The sequence below is a fragment of the Oryza brachyantha genome, chromosome 2, assembly GCF_000231095.2.
Source record: "Oryza brachyantha chromosome 2, ObraRS2, whole genome shotgun sequence".
NCBI classification, from domain to species: domain Eukaryota; kingdom Viridiplantae; phylum Streptophyta; class Magnoliopsida; order Poales; family Poaceae; genus Oryza; species Oryza brachyantha.
This window is the reverse complement of record NC_023164.2, coordinates 5403135-5417771: the sequence shown is the minus strand read 5'-3', so window position 1 is coordinate 5417771 and position 14637 is coordinate 5403135. Positions and strand designations below refer to the sequence as shown.

Below are 14637 nucleotides of genomic sequence, written 5' to 3'. Positions count from 1 at the left end.
CATAGATAGGTGGCCTCGTTACTCTTCCTGGGCTTCTGTCCGTGTGTTCATTGATTCAATGAATTTCTCGGCTCTTGGTTGGAGTTAATCACACAGTATTTTCATGTCTGGCGGACCACGGGCAATAGCAGGGAGCCTATTCCGACGCTGACTAGGGGGTGATGGGGGAAAAAACGAAGCAATATATTTACAAATGAAAAATAATTTGTGAATAAAGTTTTTATATACGGCCAAGCTGGAAAATAGACTTTGGTGAAAAGAAACACCAAAATCAACTAAATCTTATGAAGTATAGAAATTCCTCATTTGTCTTATTTAAAATTATAACTGTTCATTTTATTTAAAATTTTTAGGTAAAATTATAAGTCATGGCTAAAGTGTTCTTAGTAATAAATCACTAAATCAAATTACTGTAAAGTAATTAATAATTATGTATTTTTCTTATGCAAGACGAATAGTCGTACTTAAAGTTTAGACTTAAAATAAAATAAGTAGAGAAAGTATATACAAATGGCCTATGTGGCACGTACATAAAAAAATGAAAATACGATGGTATCCATGTAATTATACCATAGAATTACTCCCTTGGACTCAAATTATTTCATCTTCCCTAATACATGTACTTAGGTCTAATAGTTGTTATGCTATGGATGGATTGAGTAAAAAGAATATCATACCCACATGTTAGGCACTCGAAATAAAAGTAGTAAAAATAAGTCCACTTTTGACTCCCTCTACTATTAGTTGAGAACACCTCCAGCTTGCATCTGGAAACTACGTGGTGCTCTGGATGAATCAATGTCTAGAGCACTTTCTCAAAAAACAAGATGTCTACAAATAGAGCTATTCAATCAAACTTGGGTACGGTGACGTCTATTGGCCATCATCTATTATTGTCTAAGCTATGTAGGCACAACGTGGAACAACGTGGAATGAAACTGTCATCTAAACCACTGACAGAGGTTAGGTTATGATTTAGACTTTGACCAGTATTGAGAGAGTCAAAGTGAACTTTTTTTTTAAAAAAAAACACTCGTCCATTCTCCCTACCTCTTCTCCGATCCTTCCCTCCCTTGCAGGGCAGAGAGGACGAATCGAGCGAGAGAGGCGAAGTCAAGCGGCGACGAAGCTCGTGTGTAGCCATGTTTGGGTGGCCATAGGCTCTGCTCTTCCATTGTGTCGTCGTTGAAGTCGGGCTTGGTAACTAAACCGTCTTGGTAGATGACAACGGAGGCGGCGGTAATGGGGGAGCTATCCTGGGTTCCACGCCACCGTGGACAAGCAGAGGAACTCAAGTTCATGCTGCAGTCACTTTCCTTTTCCTTTGCCATAAGAAATAGCTATGCACATGAACATTTTCATACGATACTCCTGCGACCAAACGGACGATCATGCGCATAATCGTACAACCATAGTATGAAAAATATCATACGTATAGCATCTCTCTGCATTGGCATTGGCATGGCAGCAAAGGATAGATTAGGGATGTAAAACGGACTTTTTTTTTGCTTGAGATAACATTGCATTTCCTGGGCTGCCTTGCCTGGTGAAACGGCCCAGTTTACTTAAGCGCTGTTCAACGTAGCTCAGTTTGCACGAGGGCATTTGAACCTAGGATTCTTTTTGCTCTCCTAAGTCCAAACTATAAAATCTCCTTTGAAATCGAAAATATCTGAATATGGCAAATATTAGGAGATGAATGCTGGCTCATATAGGGATGTTTGGTTAGATGGCTATCATTGCCAAAAGCAGGGACGGATTTACCACCAGGGCCAGGGGGCCTTTAGCCCCTCCTACTCGGTCAGTGCCATTGAAGCCCCCTTAGCCCCCAATAAATTTTTTTATTACTAAAGAGAATAAGAGTTGAAAGTAGACATCGACGTTCATGGATCTTTACTCTCTTTCGTTTAACTCCTCCTAATATTTTTTCTGGATCTACCGCTGGCCAAAAGGTTAGCCATGAAATTCATTACCACGATTATGTCATGAACCAAATATTCCACTAGCACTAGCAGCCAAGCATTAAAACAGTACCAATCGGTAGCACCAAGCAAGGAAAACAGTAATACTCGGTCCGTAATCTATTCGAAAACATAAGCATTTCTACTTTTAAATTTTATACCATAACCATAATGTAAGTATTTGTACATTAATTCTCATAATTTCGATCATTTTAATGATTCAAAGCTAATGAGATGCTTAGAAAGATAATCTAATTAATTAAAATTTAAAAGTAACCACTAAAGTGACAAAAAAGAATTGTTTATCATCTCTTTAATCTATACTAATCAAACCAAAAATAATTATATTTTAAGGCCCTGTTTAGATATTTCAGAATGGCAAAAGTTTTGTCATTTTGAAACACTTTTTAGTAAAATGGATCTAAACACTATGGTAAAAAATGACAACTTTGTATTTGGCATTTGACAGTCTGGACTAGCAAATTTTGCCCAAAAGTGCATAGGGACACGGACCACCCCTCATGGACGCGCAACTTTTGCAAAAAAAAATTTGGCAACTTTTGCATGCCTCTAAACACCAACTTTCAAAAATACAATAGCAAAACTTTTAGTAGCAAAACTTTTTCTATTTGCCATTTGCCATTCCAAATGTCTCTAAACAGGGTCTAGAACGGAAATAGTACTGCCTCCATATTTTGTTATATGACGCCGTTGACTTTTAGGTCCATGTTTGACCTTTCGTTTTATTAAAAAAATTATATAATTATTAATTATTTTTTATAATATGATTTATTACTATAGAAACTTTAAGTATGCTTTATAATTTTGCATATTTAGATATAAATTTTGAATAAGACGAACGGTCATTCAAAAAGTCAACAACGTCGTATAAAAAAATATGGAGGGAGTAGTACCGATGCAAAAACTTGTAGTAGCTATAGAAATCGTTTTGGTGCTGGTGTTTTCGTCTGCATCTTTCCCAGCACCCACTGAGCACTTTGAGCAGGAGGAGGAGCAAGGCAAAGCTGCTGCTGCTCTTCTCTCCCCTGGGCCCTGGTTGGCCCGGCCGAGAGAGCATGAGCATCGCTGCCAAACACAGCCCAAATGGTGCAAAAAGTTGGCACCCAGACAATAATAAGCAAATCAGCCGCTCGCCACGTGGACAAGAAGTACAATCTGGCTCCGGTTCCCTCCTTGGTCCGTCACATCACATCTCATCTCATCTCATCTCGATATCTCCTGCTCAGATCACGTGTTGTCCTTCTGTGGCCTTTGTTTGTACCTTCCGACCACCATCACCTTCTTTTACGCCTTGCTTACTTTCCAATTTTTTTTTAAAAAAAATATTAAACATAGATAAAAAAACTAATTACACAATTACGAAAGAAATATTGAGATGAATCTTTTAAGCCTAATTAGTCTATGATTATCCATAAGTGCTACAGTAATCAACATGTGCGAATGACAAATTAATTAGGCTCAAAAAATTCGTCTCATGGTTTCTAGGCTAGCCGTGAAATTCGTTTTTTCATTCATATCCAAAAAACCTTTTCGACGTCCGGTCAAACATTTGATGTGACCTCTCTCGTAAAATTTTTTCGCCAACTAAACATCCCCCTACGTAACAAAACAGAACTTTGTTACGGCTAATAAACTATTATTCTTTCCATTTTATAGTCTAAAGAACGGTTTACCCTGCATAAATTTATATACAGGTTAATATATATATATATATATATATATATATGTATATATATAGATTTATTTGCATAAGGGGATGTTAGGATGGCCCGGCCATCCTCCATCCGTGTCCTGGCAGCTAAAAATTGGAGATCCAAACACATCTTAGGCCCCCTTTTGATTCAAAGAAAATTTATAGAAATTTTAGAGGATTTCATTCCTATAGGATTTTTTTCTACAAAACCCTTTGAATCAAAGGAATAAACCGTATGAAATTCTATAAAATTCATATGGAATGCCTCTTCACATATAAGTTTTGGAGGAAATTTAATTAGAGGTAGAACCTCGTGGAAAAAAAAATCCTTCAAGTTTTTATCTCTACTTAAATTCTTGTGTTTTCTCGTGGTCCAATCAAACGACCATTCCTACGTTTTTCCTGTGTTTTGTAATCCTCTGTTTTACACTTATATTCATGTCAGAATTATATGTTTTTTCTATTCCTCCGTTTTTCCATTTTTATGATTCAAATGGGCCTTAAAGCGGTTTAATTTTATTAGAGATGTTGGGATATCCTAGATCCTCCCCCACCAGGGTTAACCCTGCTATATATATAGGCCGTTATCGACCCTCGATGGTAACCGTAATAACCACGAAAAACCATGATATATTCAAATTCTATTTTTAAATTTAATTTTTTGAACTCCGCTGGTAATGTATGGTAAGTCAAGTTTACCACTCAGTAAGCTGCGATAACCATGTCGTATTGTAGATGAAAAGAGAAAATGATGGAAAAGTTCTAAAACATAATAAAAATTAAAGAATAACGTGGATATCTCTAGAAAAAAAATAAATATAGTATTGTATAAAGTTTTTGGCATAACATATGCTATATTCTTGTCATATAACAGGGTGGAATCATATTCCATCCCATAACTTATTTTTCAATTATTTGTTCCAAGTTTCTTGCAGGTTCAAAATATGAAGTAATCTTCATCATTTTACAAACTTTGTTTCATCAAATAAAAATATAAATTAGGTACTACTAGTACACAAAATTTTCACATTTAAATTCAAATAAAATTTATCAACCCTATCGACGTTGCCTCATGGTAAGCTTGGTTATGCCACCACAACTGTTAGGCATAGGCTCGTTCAAACCTCGAGTTGGGTCAGGCTTTAGATCGGGTCTAAAAAAGCCTAACCCAAAAACCAAGCCCGAGCCAAACAATCCACAGGAAAACAAAACCAGGTGTTGGCCCAATCCTCGATCTTTCTTACACGAGACCTAGCTTTTTCGAACTTTTCATAAATTTCAGCGTTTTTTTTTCGGTTTTCAGTTTCAATGTCTAGGCCTAAGACCCAGCCCCTTGCAGGGTCGGGCCAGACCGGGCCCAAGCTTTTCCGGGCTGAGCTGGGTCGGGCCGACCGGGCCAGGCCCAAGTTGAACCTGCTAGTCAGGTCTACACACCGAGCGCAGCTGCCGGCCCATTTGACCTCTTGTGGACCACCACTAAAGTACTCCAGCTGGGCCGGGCGTCGAAAAGGTTGACGGCGCGCGGCGGCCACACCTAAACTAAACCTACCCACCTTTCTGCAGTATTAATGCACTGGACCACTGTCCTAAACTAAGCCAAAAGTAGCATCATCGGGTGCAAAGCTTGGCTAACCACAATGATAGTATGATACCATATCATATCAAGTTGTTCGCTTCTCATCCAACCACACTACTCCCTCTCGGGCCCAACATGGCTTTATTTTTCGTTAATCTTGTACATAATGATAGCCGGTAATTACCCTATGGACACCGCTAATTACTGGTAATTCCGGTAATTAGCAGGTAATTTTAGAGTCAAAAAATTTAAAAATGACGAGATTGCCCTCGGTAGCCGGGTCGCTGCTGCCCTCACGCAACTAGGTCACCGCCGCTGCCACCTACTCAGTCGTCCTGTAGGCTAGGGTGCGGCGCCGAGACCGAGTCGGCATAACGGGTTGGTCACCAATGACAATCTCATTATTTTTAAAATTTTTGAATTCGAAATTAATAAAATAATGACCAGAGTCTCTACCGATTAATTACTATATTTTTGTAGTGCCATGCAGAAAATTCGTAATCCTACGGTGTGTACTGGCTAATTACACGTTTTTTTAATGCCCTTTAGCATATTTTGCCTTATAAATAAGTGTACACCTAATTTATCAGAGTTTTAAATTGTAATGCTTACGAATATAACGATGTTCATCCTTTATTGATACAGATGTGGCAAAGATTATTGTACCTCGTGTTCTACCAGTAGCGTATCAGTTGCAAAGAAAACTAAAACATAATTTTAGAACTGATTTGAAGGCATTTAATCGTGGTTTATTTTTAGCATTTGATTTAAAATCACTAACAACATAGATTAAAAAGTTATATCCAAGTTATTTTTGTTTGCTTCGCTAATCATTACACCACGGTTCTTTAATCTTTGAAAGAAACAAGTCCATTGTTGGTTCCCTCCAAGAACCAATCAATGCATGCTGATGCCACCACACCTGCAACCTGCATTGCCTGTAATTGTTTACAGGTGCAAAGGCAGCCGAAACAAACAAACCCAGATCGATGAACCCAGAGCTGAACACTAGTCTGATCCCAAACTCACAAGATAGAAAACTGCAGCTTTCTTGAGCCCAGCAACCCGTCCGTTGGCAGCATCAGCAGCAGGAGGAGGATCGGAGCCCCAGCGCGCCAAGGAAAAAGAAGAAAGCAAAGCAAAGCATCGCATATTTTGGGTGTCCCTCACCACCACCAGCTTTGCCCACTGTAACCTTTTGCAGTGCTGGCTCTCTGCATTGCAATATTGCCATTGCCATTGCCATTGCTATTGCCCACCCTGAAATCCTGATGACCTGACGGGACGACAGCGCAACAGTACAGCAAATGTGCTCGCGGCCCAACGCAGACAGACAGGCACAGACACAGAGAGGAGAGAGAGAGAGAGGCCATGAGTAGGAGTGGTAAAACTAATCATATTCCAGGGAGATAAGAGAAGAGATTACAGGGAGATAAGAGAAGAGAGAAGAAGATGAGCTACAGATTAATAAGTAACTTGACGGATTACGTTGGTCTAATATTTAATTCAAGTCTATTTCTAGCCGATCCAAGCTTTTTACAACCGATAGTTCATCCTATCGATTAAGTGCTGCTACATCAACATCTGATCGGTTGGATCTTTCGTTACCTATCGGCTCGATAGCCAATTGGCTTGTTTTACTATTTATCTTGTCAGTTGTAGGATTAGCACGCCCGCGCAATCTAAGAATTTAGGCTTTGCACTGGAGCATTCTGAGAAACGACTCTCATGCCTTCGTGTGTGACACGTCAGATCACGTCTTTAACGTCAAACAGTTGGCTATACTATTGAACTTGCTTTAAGACAGCTATAAACATATTTTAAGAAGATAAGAGAAGTGAGACAAGAGTAGTGAGCTACATATTTGTAGCTAGTTGTAGCACAAACTACAAGATACAATGTATGTATAACATGTGAGACATGATAATATATGTTTTATAGATAACTATAGATAAATGGAACTAGTATTTGGCTATACTATTAAACTTGCTCTAATGGGCTAAGACCTTTATGTTATTTCACAATCCTATTTAATATTTAAAAAAAATTAAGTTCAAAACTATATATAATTTTATAGGTAAAAAGTTTGGACCATTACCACCCTAGCCATGAGTGAGAGAAGAGAGCAGCAGAAAAGTTCATACTAGGAAGGAATAGGAACAGGATGCTTTGTGCCATTGTTGTTGCTGTGTGTGAGGAGTAGCAGGCAGTAGCTACGCAAGCATAGCATAGCATAGCAGCAGCGGCCAAAAGGCAAGGATCCTGCAAATCTTCTCCGCTGCACGCCTAATTATCCCCCTCACCTCACCTCACCTCACCTCACCCACCCGTGCCTTGTCGCTTGCTGTTCTACTCCGGTGTGCCTCCATCATCACCGTCTTCTTGCTGGCTACTCCAGCTTAGCTTTGCTCAGCTTGTTAATGGCAAAACCCCCATAATTAGCACTGCTCCGCTTTGTTAATGAGTTTTTTTAGGCTGCTTCCTCCTCTGCCACCTTTTCTCTCAGAGATGAGAGAGAGAGAGTGACAGAGTGCAGGGAGAAGCAAACGGGCATCTCTTCTCTATCATATCATAGCTAGAGACTACTCGCCGGCCTTGCATTTCTAGCCCCGTCGAATCTCTTCACTCCTCACCTCTTGTGCCTCGCTCTACGCTCGCTACCCAGTAGCTTGCCAGCAAGAAGGCATCAACTACCAGCAGCAGCAGCAGCAGGAGTAGCTCGCTAGCTGGTTTTTTGCTTTCTTGATTTCTTCTTCTCCTCTGGGCGAGCTGTGCTCGTGCGAGCTATAGAATTGAGGCAGGATCGGGAGGCGACAGATGGGGGAGGCGGCGGAGAGCAAGAAGAGCAGAGGCCGTCTCCGGAGCTGGATGGGGGAGAAGTACAGCGACCACCACCACCATGGCGACGGCGACGGCGACGAGGAGGAGAAGACGCTGGAGCTCAGCCTTGGGCTCCCCGGAGGTGGAGGCGGAGGAGGAGGAGGCTGGAGAGCGGCGTGCAGAGACAAGGGGACGAAGCACCCCGTTGCTGCTTCTGCTGCTGCTGGTGATGACGACGGTGGTGACAGCAGCTCCATTCTCTCCCTGGGCTACTCCACTCTCGTCTCCCACTCACAAGGTGAAAAATCACAACTTTGCAAGTGATCTCATGTTCTTGCCGATATCTGCTACTTGCATGCTTTTGTTAGTGTTCTGGTGTCGTCACATCGCGAAAATGTGCCTCATTTTCTGATGAAACATAGATACGACTGGCACTAGAGTAGAAATGTGCAAGCAATTGTTCTGACGCTCCGAAGTATAGTTGTTAATTTGTTTGGGTGAGGAGAATGAACAGAAAAAGGAACATGAACGATTTGGTGTGGAAGGGAAGGATTGTTGTGTGATCCGAGTAGAATGGCTATTGCATTTCTTTGAGACGTTAAGAAAGCTCTGAGCTTTTGTTGAGAAGAGCTGATCGGTGCACTGAACTCTTACTATGCCCTCTGTTCTATACTGCAAGTCATTTTAGCTAAAGTTTATAGAGATTTAGTTGAGTTATTATACTTGTGGTGAATACTGCACAAGAAAATACTTGGGGTAAAAGTGGCACACATGAGTGGATTGCATCATCGATTCTTCTTCAATCTTGATTGCATGTGCCATGCTCAAAAGTCAAGAATAGCAGGGGGAAAAAGTTACAGAGAGCATTATTTCACATCTTGTTTCTTGCTACTTGTTCTTGTGCAGGCAAGGCAAACAAGGGGTCCCCAGAGGAAGCACATCCGCCAGCTACAGGGAATAATGCACTTGCATCCAGCAATAATGGCTCCCAGACAAGGTTGGGAATCATACAAGGCCCTCACATGTCAAATTCCACATATAAATCTTTTGCTTTCTATGAGTGCGCAACTCAGCTATTGGTGTAGCTCCTGATTCTTTATTCCTCCTCTTCCTCTTCCTCCTCCTCCCCATCTGCATGCCCTGCCATGAATTGAAGAGGGAGATGCCTCCATCTCCTGCTACTGTTCCTCATTTATGGCAAAAACCATCCAGGATTCAAGGGCTTGTTTGCTTCTGCCAGTGCCATCCATGGAGATAGATCTCCTACTCCATTTATGAGGGATGCAGTTGTCTTTGTCAACGTGTAGCGCTGTGTTCTTTCGTAGTTTGCTTTGTAGCTAGTTTGTCCCTTCTGTTGATCAGTAGTTGTGTTGTGTTCACTGAATTTTTACTATCTTTTAAACCTTTTTGTTTTTAATTTTAAGACTAAACCCTCTTAAAACTAATTTCCTAAACTGAACATTTTGACTATGCCACCCTAAATGGCATGGCCAAATAACACTTTCACGCTATCCAGATTGGGGTGGCAATGTTATTTGGCCATGCTTGATGGGTGGCGTGGCCAAAAGGTTTAGATTTAGAAATATGTTTTTGTTAGGGTTTAGTTTTTAAAATTAAAAATTAAAAAGGTTTGAAAAATGAAAAAGAATCTGTTTCACTCCACCTGCATAGTTGCAGGATTATCTACTTTACTGTGTTTGGAAAGCTTTAGATTTCCACTCTTTCAGAATGTAGATTCAATTGATAATTTTGCCACTCTTGTCTGCGTCAGTTTAGGCAAAGCTTTGACACTTGCTTGACAAATCATTTGCTGGTTCTGTACATTATTAGGCACTAAGCTTCCTGACATTATAATGTAGACTACTATAATATGTTTTTAATTCAATCATCCCTTTCAAGAGAAATAATGCTTTATGCATAGGTGATTTAGGATCTGCACAAAACAAGAAAGTTGAAAATCAATAACCCTAGAGTGTCAGACATTCTAGTTTAGTTTGATGTAGCTCTGCTTTGCATAATAATACATGAGACCATTTCTGAACGTTCAACCTTTGGACTTCCAAGTTCCAAATGCAGATCTCCTAGTACTCCTGTTATTGGTTGGCCTCCGGTCCGAACCTTCAGAAGAAATCTGGCTACATCCAGCAAAGCATCTCTTGAACTGCAGCAGAATGAAAAGAAGGCTGCAAAAGTGGAAGTGATCCAGAGAGCTCCATTCATAAAGATTAACATGGATGGCATCCCCATTGGTAGAAAGATCGATCTGAATGCTCTTGATAGCTATGACAAGCTTTCTTTAGCGGTTGACAAGCTATTCCGGGGCCTTCTTGCAGGTAATATGAAGCTCAACTCTGTTGTTTTTATGTAACAAACTCATTCAATTGTAACTGTAATATAAGATAGAGCATCTGCAGAGTTTTCCGCTGATTCTGAACCATGGCATTGCAAAAATAGTTTCCTTTCATTTTGTTTTGGAAGTTTTGCAAGCATGTCGTGTTAATTTCAGTATCTTGAATGGCTGGATTATCGGATTAGTATCTGATCCAATGTGCTCAATTTGCATCATTGCATGTAAGCCCAAAGAGGCCCTCTCCCAGCTGGAGCAAAGGGCTGTCCTCAGGAAGATGCGGCAATATCTGGTTTGTTAGATGGAACTGGGGAGTACACTCTGGTTTATGAAGATTATGAAGGCGACAGGGTGCTGGTTGGAGATGTGCCATGGGGGTTAGTTTCTCTTTTACCGGTGAATTTTCAGAGTAGTAAACAAAGTTACTACATTTCCCCCTTTTACAGCAATGCTTAAAAATAAATGCAATTTAGTGCCTTAGTTCAATTTCATTGATCATCAAAGTGGGAAAAATGATTTTGTGACCAAACTGGACCATGCCCCCTAACTGATAGTCTGATACTCAATTCATGCAGGATGTTTGTTTCTTCAGTTAAGAGACTGCGAGTACTGAAGACATCTGATCTCTCCTCATCTGTCAGTATCTCTTCAAACCTTCTTGCTGACATGTGAAATCTGTAGTTATCTCCAATTTTATTCTGAAATTGTTGATTCCATGTAATCCATGCAGCTAATCGCTTCGGGTCGGAAAAGAACAGCAGCTGAATGTTAACCCTTTTCTTAGAGCTGCTTTTGACACTTCCAGTGGCGCGCTGTGAAGAAGAATATGATCTTCTGAGCTTGTATCATCGTCTCTCGCTCTCCTCAATGCCTTCCTGTGCTGATCTTTTGGGGTTTTTCCTCTTCTTACTTACCCAACCTGCTTCTCCTTTTAAGACAATTGTGTGAAGTGAGTACACTTTGACATGACCATCATGTAAATGTTCAGCCAAATCAGCTCTACATTTATGCAGTTAATTATTCTCTGGCAGATGAAATTATGATTGATTTGTTGCATCAGACCTATTCATTCCCATGCTCTGTTCTTGGAAGGAAAATGTTGTTAATAGAGTTTATTGCATGAGCAGATTTGTTGCCCACGCCAATCCAGCATGAACTAAAAGCTCAACGTGTGTTGCAATTTGCAAATGCTTCATCCAATTAGTAGCCCAGCCCGTCAGGATCCAAAGTCGAGCTACTATTTTTATGATGCTTCAATTGGACTGATATAGAAGTTTCAATTGTTACGATCAAAGCATAGAACTGAGTTAATTAATTGGAGTAGTAACAAGGCTAAAACATCAACATCATGCTAGGAAAGTATCATACTATGTCCAAAATGAATATATCTGGTTACCAAATTCATGCATCTGAAGATCGTAATTCTGTACATTGAGCTAGCAAAGACCTGTCGATGGATCTGACGCCAGATCAACGATTCAGGCCGCGTTCGGCAGATGGCGTACTTTATGTCCTGGCACGAAACGTATTAATAGATTAGTATATGATTAATTAATTATTAAAAATATAAAATAGATTAATATGATTTTTTAAAACAACTTTTTTATAGAAAATTTTTATAAAAAATACACCGTTTAGCAGTTTAAAAAACATACGTGCAGAAAACGATAGACTTAGTTAACTAGCAGGGGTGCCAAACGTGGCCTCAACCGGAATGCAGAGAGACATGATGGTGCCTCTGCTGCTCCAGAGGATTCGTGTGCCGCCGCCGCGAGGGTGCAGGAGGCGTCGTAATGCGGATGCACCTGAGCGATGGCCCATCGTCCCCGGCGCCGGCGAATGCAGGCCTCCATCGGCGCCATGGCTCCCTGCCGGTGCATTCAAATTTCCCATAGATATGTCGCCGCGAGTGTCCTCGCCGATCGCCGTTGGAAACCGAGCCGCGATTCCGGAATCCCCACGGGCGATGTAATTCACATCCAGATGGTAGGAAATAATTAGGATAAAGATAAAATCAAAGGTTAATTGGATTTATATCATTGCAATTTATTGTATTGGGCAAATATTATTATCATTCATGATATTGGGTTAGCGTCACTATCTTCTAAAACTAGAACAGTGCCACCGCCTTCATATTTTCCATCCTCCTCCCATTGAGCGAGCTCAGGGGTGACAAGAACGTTGGTGGCATGGCTATTCCTAGACAAGGCCACATTCGGCTCCGAGCTAATGCTACCACCCATCATAAACCCCACCCACTCCCAATGCTTAAGATAACAGGGGTCCGCTAGATCTAGGTCGGCGTCCCTATTCCTCCCTATAGAACTTACTCTATCACCTTGATCTCGCCATGGAGGCTTTCGCCTCCCTCGCCAACAAGATAACCGCTATCCCTGCGCGCACAGCACACCCATGGACCACTCACCGCCTCCTTCTGACACTAGCGAATGTATAGAGAAATAGGAAAGATAGAAGAGAGGAGGATGTTAGAAGATGAAACTGACATATGGATCCCACGTGCAGGGGTACTTTGGTCTTGATGATAAAACTAGATAGTGACAACATAGTTTTAATTTTACAAAATGCCAGTAGCACTCAACCGATATTGTGATTGTATTTTTTCAATATAACAAATATACAGTGGCATGGACCCAATTAGTCCTAAAATCAAATGGGACTTTATGAAATGTTTGGATCACTCGCCACTGTTAGTAGGCATTCCTGTAAAATAAATATAAAAAGAAATATATTTTTCTATACGCTTCTTTTTATAATTTTTTTATAGTTTGTTGTATTGAAACTGGTATTAAATAGTTAGATTCATTCAAGATATAAAAACCCAACCGCAGCGAGAGCGTTGTCATACATATAATTTAAAAATGATATTCACTGTTCTATATTATAAGACTTTCTGTTTATGTCTAGATTCATATGTATGCTAATAAATATAGATACATACAAACATATACATTAATACATAGATAAATCTAGACAAATTCAGAAAGTCTTATAATATGAAATAGATGGAGTACATTTTTTGTCTGTTTTCGTCGTTGGCTTGGAGCCATACATAGTAGGGTTCTTTTGCAAAATATCAAGAGGTTTCCATCGAGTTGAGCCTAGGTGGCTCTAAACTATTAGAAATGACCCATTGAACATTTGATACAAAATCCATATGATTCTAGTCACTTTTTGGATAGACCGGATCACACCAAAGATTTCGTGCATAAAACAATAACCATTTTCTCTCCCCTTTTTTTCTTCTATCCGCATAGTTCTCCTCGTATAGAGTAACGAGCACATGCACTGTATCCTCCTTACCCCTTCGCTTTACTGGCTCTATAGCTTGCAAGGTGCCGATGGCGCCAACGAGGCCCACCCACTAACCTCTTCCATCTCTTCTTGTCTTGTCGCTCATGCCAATCCGATAGCGGTGAGATGCACCCTCCCTACTATCTTTCTCATCTCCAACGGCTACCATGCCACTACAGTCTACCCATAGTCTCCATCTCCTACACTGGCCTCTATCTCGTGACTCTAATGACACAACCGTTATCATATCAATTGATTGTGTCTACCTTCGAACGTCGATCGTTCATTTCCAAGGCCACGCCCCTAAGCCAGGGGGAGAGTTCCTACGTCTTTCTTCTCACCATCCCACTCCAACGGTCCAACTGCAACCCCTGGAACCTAATTAGGCAAGACGACCACCATCTCGTTGGAGCCGAAAGAAGGAAGTCGACACAAATTGATGGTCCAAAATTCGATAGTAATCCTTTCTAATTTTTTGTTGAACGAAGGTTAGTGATTCCCATGAAATTCGAAGAGGTTTTGTGTAAATGTGGGATGGTCATCTCTAGTTGTGAATTTAGCGATTTCAATCAGGGACCTTTCTGAAAAAAAAGTAGCACAAGGGAAACTATGGCCGTTGGATCACAACCGAAGATACTATCTTTCATACTCCTCTTCGGAGTCCACGCCGCTGGCGTCGCCGCGCAACGCCGGCGCTTCTCCTCCTTCCTCCACCACACACACCGCCGCATTACTTTTCTGCCGCGGAAACAGATCCCGGTGGCCGCAGCCCGGCACGGCGCCACCGCCGGCGGTCGCCGTCCGCCCCTCCTCTTCCTCCTCTTCCCCCTCCGACAGGATAGAGCAGGAGATCTCGCCATCAGCGTGAAAAGGTAACACGAGTTTACAACTGCGTGCTGGCTTTGTT

General features: G+C 41.0%; 1 protein-coding gene across 2 annotated transcripts; it reads left to right on the top strand.

The window, feature by feature from the left end:
- Positions 1-7464: 7464 nt before the first annotated feature.
- On the top strand, positions 7465-11448 carry LOC102701234 (auxin-responsive protein IAA7). 2 transcript variants are annotated; one of them, XM_006647028.3, is made up of 6 exons: positions 7465-8369; positions 8978-9068; positions 10148-10404; positions 10648-10795; positions 10994-11054; positions 11149-11448. In XM_006647028.3, the coding sequence occupies exons 1-6, from the start codon at positions 8069-8071 to the stop codon at positions 11188-11190; spliced, it is 900 nt and encodes a 299-aa protein (XP_006647091.1). In that variant the 5' UTR covers positions 7465-8068; the 3' UTR covers positions 11191-11448. The 2 variants fall into 2 exon arrangements, with proteins under 2 accessions (XP_006647091.1, XP_015688863.1); XM_015833377.2 differs by having other exon boundaries at positions 10136-10404.
- Positions 11449-14637: the final 3189 nt, after the last annotated feature.

Coding starts and splice junctions, on each gene's coding strand:
- LOC102701234 (XM_015833377.2), top strand. CDS start 8,069: ATGGGGGAGGCGGCGGAGAGCAAGAAGAGCAGAGGCCGTCTCCGGAGC. Junction 10,796..10,993: donor GTTGGAGATGTGCCATGGGG/GTTAGTTTCTCT, acceptor CAATTCATGCAG/GATGTTTGTTTCTTCAGTTA. Junction 11,055..11,148: donor CATCTGATCTCTCCTCATCT/GTCAGTATCTCT, acceptor TAATCCATGCAG/CTAATCGCTTCGGGTCGGAA.